The following is a 5,382-nucleotide window of genomic DNA, read 5'->3' on the forward strand; positions in this document are numbered from 1 at the left end:
TCCTAGTGTGTACAGACTTACCATATTTTTGAGCACACTGTTGGTTACAATGTTTACCTCTTTTTTCTAATACATATTTTTTTAACATTTTCTTTATTTTTGTAAAAAACTATAATAGGATTACATAATACGTTGCTAAGTATTATTCTCTTTAATTTACAGGTTTATTATTTTTATTAAGTTTAAATGATTTTCCCCCTTTCTGACTCATTTTAAAATTATTTATTTCTAATTTAGTAAACATTATGTAATATTATAATACATAATTATACATTTTATTGCAGCACATGTTTTTGCTATCTTTAAATTAAATTAAATATCGAAATTAAATAGTGTGATATCATACACATGCATTATACAGTTGTGGTCAAACGTTTGCATACACCTTTGCAATCTACAAAATGTTAATTATTTTACCACAAGAGGGATCCAAATTCATTTTATCCCTCTTATTTTGATAGCACAACTATACAAATTAATAAATTAAAATAAATGTTACAGTATGTCCCTCCTATTTCAGAAAAACAATTCAGATTGGCAGATTACGGAATATGTAAACTGTATATATCAGCCACCCTGCTCTCTAAATATCAACAATCACATATCAAACCTCTAAAATATCAACATCAACAATTACATATTTTAATGGAAACTTACTGTGGACCATCTTGAATAAGTGAAGGCACATACTTATTGAACAGCAACCACTGCAGATCCTTCCTAAAACTTCATGGAGAAATGTTGAGAAATGATAAAGACTGATCAAGGCTGTACAAAAAAGTCTTCAGAGTACAAAATTGCGGTTTGTACTCACCTGCTTTCTCTCTGTCCTAGAATAATTCTGGCCTCTTCATGGTCCCCTTCTACAGGGGCCCTTCCCTCTGCTAAAGCCTGGTAAAGCTTCTTCTTGCTGGGCACTGAGCGAGCCAGTGATGGAGGTGCTGCCACATTCTCCACAGACATGCTGCTCCAACACACTTTCACACTAAGTAGAAAGTAAATGAGAGAAGTAAATGAAAACAACAGACAAAATGTAAGAGTATTGTGATTTACATGGCATGGTGTCACAGACGTGTATATATATATATATACGTTAGAATGTAGTGTCCAATATAACGACACCAAAACAATGCTGCAATTAATGCACGTACTAATTATATAAGCGTTCGCAAAGTTACATGAATCAGCGTCCAAGAAGTGAAGTTATTTCACTATCTACTAGTAATTGGCTGTGAAGTGCAACTGAAGTCTGGGTACTGTTCTCTATTTAGGGAATACCAAATAAGGTCATATGGTCGTGAGAGGAAAAACACAATCAAAATACAAAAATACCAAAGAAAATTATATTTTATAAATGTGGCGTTGACGATATATTTGTATTAAACCAATCAGGAGGCATGATATCGTTTGTTCAAAATTAGAAGCTGCAATTTATATATTTCCTATTCAACGACGTGACAGCCGGACAGAAAACAGCGTAACACGACCAGCGGACCAATCAGTTCATAGAACAGCCCGCTCTGGCCTCTGGCTCTTCTCCAAAATAGCCAATGAGAAAGAGCTTTGGTAGGAGGGTGTGCTCGACAGACAACCAATCGGCAGGCTCTCCGGGAGATTAGCTGTCCAATAGAATTCTTATATATAGGCGGGTTTTCAGGCGGAAGTTGCACGTTTTTTTGTGTTCTGTAGTTTGCTTCTTATTCAAGTGTGTGGTTGGCAGGAGCTCGTTTAATAATTGTGAGTGTGTCTAATTGTCTTCTTTTTTTTTAATTAATTCCGTTCATCTAATTTTATCAAAATATGGGTTTTTCTTGATTAGTGAAATTGTAATAATTCGCGATTAAATGAATTGACAAGCTAAGGCGCTAACGTTAGCTTCCGTTTACAGCAACGAGGTAGTTCAGTCATTCACGGGTTTATAGCGCAATTTAATGTACAAATAAATTTATTTCGTTATTAATGATTTTTACCCAAATAGATTATTTCTAACATGTGATCAAAAAGAGTTGGGGAAGTTTAGAAAATGCTTAAGCTTTATTTCATTCTGCGCGATCCAGTGAGTTGGGGTTGGCCTTTCGTTCCCTGCAGAGGGTTTAATATACGTGTTTTTCATTCCAGAATCATGGCGAGCCAGGAGATGCGGTTAAATCACACGATTTACATCAACAACTTAAATGAAAAGATCAAAAAAGATGGTATGGTTCTGTCTGTCTATTTGATTTATTTTTTAATAAAACGATTTAGTAAATTGTTCATGTTGCGAACCTTTCCTCTTCTTTTGATAGAACTGAAGAAGTCGTTGTATGCTATATTCTCCCAGTTTGGACAAATTCTGGACATCCTTGTTTCTCCTACACTGAAAATGAGGGGTCAGGCCTTTGTGATCTTCAAGGAGATCAACAGTGCTTCCAGTGCACTCCGCTCTATGCAAGGCTTCCCATTTTATGATAAACCTATGGTAAGATGCATGCATGCATGTATGTATGTATGTATGTATGTATGTATGTATCCTAAATGAATCGTGATTTGTTTAGCATATCAACAGATTTGATTCGTCACATATTTGAATCGATTTTCAACTGGCTCGCGGTTAATCGTTACATCCCTAATATACACACTTTTAAATTGATGTTTTAAAGCCAAGATGTTGTGATCTGAACTAAAATGCTCTTAAAATCTATTCACAGCGTATTCAGTATACAAAGCAGGACTCTGATATCATTGCAAAAATGAAGGGCACATATGTGGAGCGAGACCGTAAGAAAGAGAAGAGAAAGCCTAAAGCTCCTGAAGCAGGTGCTGGGAAAAAGGCTTCTGCTGCTATGGCCGGAGTACCTGCAGCTATGCCTGTTCGTATATTTGGAATCTATATTTGGGAATATGTGTGCTGTTGACTCCATTGTGGTCTATTTTCAGGCTGTTATTGATTTATTGTTATTCTTTTATTTTTGTTTGTTTGGTCATTTACAGGGAATGCCACCCATGAGCCAAGCCCCTCGCATGATGCCAATGCCCGGTCAACCTCCCTACATGCCTCCGCCTGGTATGATGCCTCCACCTGGCATGGCACCCGGGCAGATGCCTCCAGGTGCTATGCCTCCAGGTCAGATGATGCCAGGACAAATGCCTGGCCAGATGCCGCAGCAGGTTTGTAATAAAACTGGGATGTACCTTTTACTATTAATGATGTATAGAAAATTAAGTTTAATTGGTTATCAATTAATCAAATTTAATATTGATAAAGTTGTGTGAATATAAACTTAAATTTCACATAAGGCAGTTTTTATATCAACTTCTTAATAATGTATGAATTGATTGAAACATTTAAACTTGCAGTAATTTGCTGTCATAACTTGTTTTCATGTTTATGTCTCAATTTAACTAGTAGTAAATCGGAGAAACTGAATGATTCACTCGCGCTTCATGCTGCCACTAGGCAGATATAGCTATATATTTTATTTTATAATCTTATATATATTTTTTATATTACAGTACATTAGAGCATCAATGCTTATTGCAATTATTGGATGGTAGGTGTGCTATAAGTAATATTTAGCAGGGCTCTGAACCGGTTCAAGGAACGAAAACCGGAAACAAACTAAATTAAATGTTATAATTCCATGCAGAATCGAAAATTTGAAATGGCCATTATCTGGTTAATAACGTTATTTTATCGTTCTATTTAATATTTGAAATTTGCTGTCAACCAATCACGAATTCAAGTAGTACGGCCTATGCAAATGTGATGCTGTGGCATCCAACGAGTGAAATGCCCGTGCTCAGCTGTGAACTCATCATAGGTAAATCGCAATGCATTAGAGTTTATCCGAGGATGGTGTAAGATCAGATTCAACCGATCACACGCACCTGCAGCGCTTCTGTGAATGGAGAAAACAGAATAAAACTATAGTAGGGCTGTGAATCTTTGGGTAGACAGCGATTCGATTCATGATTCATAGGTTTTTGATTTGATTCAAGAACGATTTTTGCAAATTCGGAACAATTCGATTTGATTCACAATTAAATTCGATTAAATTCGATTAATGTTTCGATTCTGCATTCTTTAAGTGCATTCACAGGATTATTTAAATGCTTCCCCTAAGTTCTTTAAAGTCCCCATGAAATCAAAATTAAATAAAAAAATTTTTTTTTTTTTTTGGGTGTTAGTATCAATATGTTAGTCTTAAGGTTATCTATAAAGCAGTGTGCTCCAAAAGCATTTAGAAGATACAAGCATTCAAAGCTTGCAGTTCGTCACTTCCGCCAAAACCTCAACGATTTTTTTTTGACGTCACATCGTACTTCAGCTTCTCATCAAACTTTCTGTCCAATCAAATGCTCTCTAGAATCCGAAGCGCCCGCCCCCTACACTATAAAATAGACGCTGAAGCCGCGGCTGAAATCGGTCACTTGTCCACAGAATTAGTATTTTCTGTACAGTGAATGGCACGTAGTGCACTATATAGGGGACAGGGAACGATTCAAACAGCGTAAATATGCTTTCCATTGAGGAAAAAAAGAAGTCTGGTTTCGCGCTGTCACGCTAACCACCGCACACACACTCTGCTCCGGTCCAGAGACATGATAGCATGTACATATATATATAAATACATTCAGTATATATGTTATTTCATTTCCATTTTGTATGTTGAAGTACTGAAATAACTCAAATTAAATAAAACTAAAACTTAATAAAAAAAACCTACTATATATAGACATAATAAAAAAAACTAATAAAATGACAACATTACTACAACTGTGACTAAAACTAAAATAGATAACTAATACAAATCAAACTACATTAGTTTATCAGTAATCCTAAAAAAAATAACACTGAGCCAAACACACATGCTAAAATAACAACAACTTACTGACACATAGTAAGAAATAGTTATAAAAAACTGAAACAGAAGTGAAACAAGTAGTAGGAAAGAGGAGAAATAAAAAGCGAATTCTACACAATGCTATATTTTATAGCAATATGGATGAGATTGTGGTTGGCATACCCTGTCAAATGCGGCTTTACGGAGCTCAACGGCTCTGAACGGCTCTAGCCCAAGCTGTGATATAAACGAACGCTATTGGCGATTTTAAAAAGGGGCGGGGCTGCTTGATATGTCCCGCCCTGTCTTCCTGTTTCAGTTAAAATGACGTCAGAGTACACAGAGTAATGCTGCGTGTTTCTAAGCATTTCAGGGGACCTTTAAGTGAACTTGAACAGTTGAGAGAAATGCAAATGTGTCAAAATATTTGATCTATGCGTCAGATCTTAAAGCAACAGCGTAAACCTGCGGCCGCCGACTGCGTCATAAATGTTCATCAAACAACAGAAAAGGAGAAAATCACTCACTGCTCTTGACTGAATCACTTATTAACTTTAAT

At 36.0% G+C, this 5,382-nt stretch overlaps 2 protein-coding genes across 2 annotated transcripts in view; one reads left to right on the forward strand and one right to left on the reverse strand.

Annotated features, from left to right (window-relative positions):
- LOC107705645 (UPF0692 protein C19orf54 homolog) overlaps positions 1-1,445 on the reverse strand; it is a 6,626-nt gene extending 5,181 nt beyond the window's left edge. Inside the window, exons 1-3 of the mRNA XM_016509072.1 lie at positions 1,152-1,445; positions 815-985; positions 658-726 (exon numbers count right to left, since the gene is read on the reverse strand). Coding sequence (XP_016364558.1) covers positions 658-726; positions 815-963 — 218 coding nt within the window. The 5' untranslated portion in view covers positions 964-985; positions 1,152-1,445. The remainder of the gene's footprint in view (positions 1-657; positions 727-814; positions 986-1,151) is intronic.
- A 212-nt stretch (positions 1,446-1,657) lies between these two features.
- The window catches only part of LOC107705723 (U1 small nuclear ribonucleoprotein A-like), a 16,838-nt gene continuing 13,113 nt past the window's right edge, over positions 1,658-5,382 (forward strand). The window contains exons 1-5 of the mRNA XM_016509194.1: positions 1,658-1,737; positions 2,119-2,195; positions 2,286-2,458; positions 2,688-2,849; positions 2,971-3,147. Coding sequence (XP_016364680.1) covers positions 2,123-2,195; positions 2,286-2,458; positions 2,688-2,849; positions 2,971-3,147 — 585 coding nt within the window. The 5' untranslated portion in view covers positions 1,658-1,737; positions 2,119-2,122. The remainder of the gene's footprint in view (positions 1,738-2,118; positions 2,196-2,285; positions 2,459-2,687; positions 2,850-2,970; positions 3,148-5,382) is intronic.

This window comes from Sinocyclocheilus rhinocerous, unplaced genomic scaffold (assembly GCF_001515625.1).
Source record: "Sinocyclocheilus rhinocerous isolate Xijiao unplaced genomic scaffold, SAMN03320098_v1.1 scaffold130, whole genome shotgun sequence".
Taxonomy (NCBI): domain Eukaryota; kingdom Metazoa; phylum Chordata; class Actinopteri; order Cypriniformes; family Cyprinidae; genus Sinocyclocheilus; species Sinocyclocheilus rhinocerous.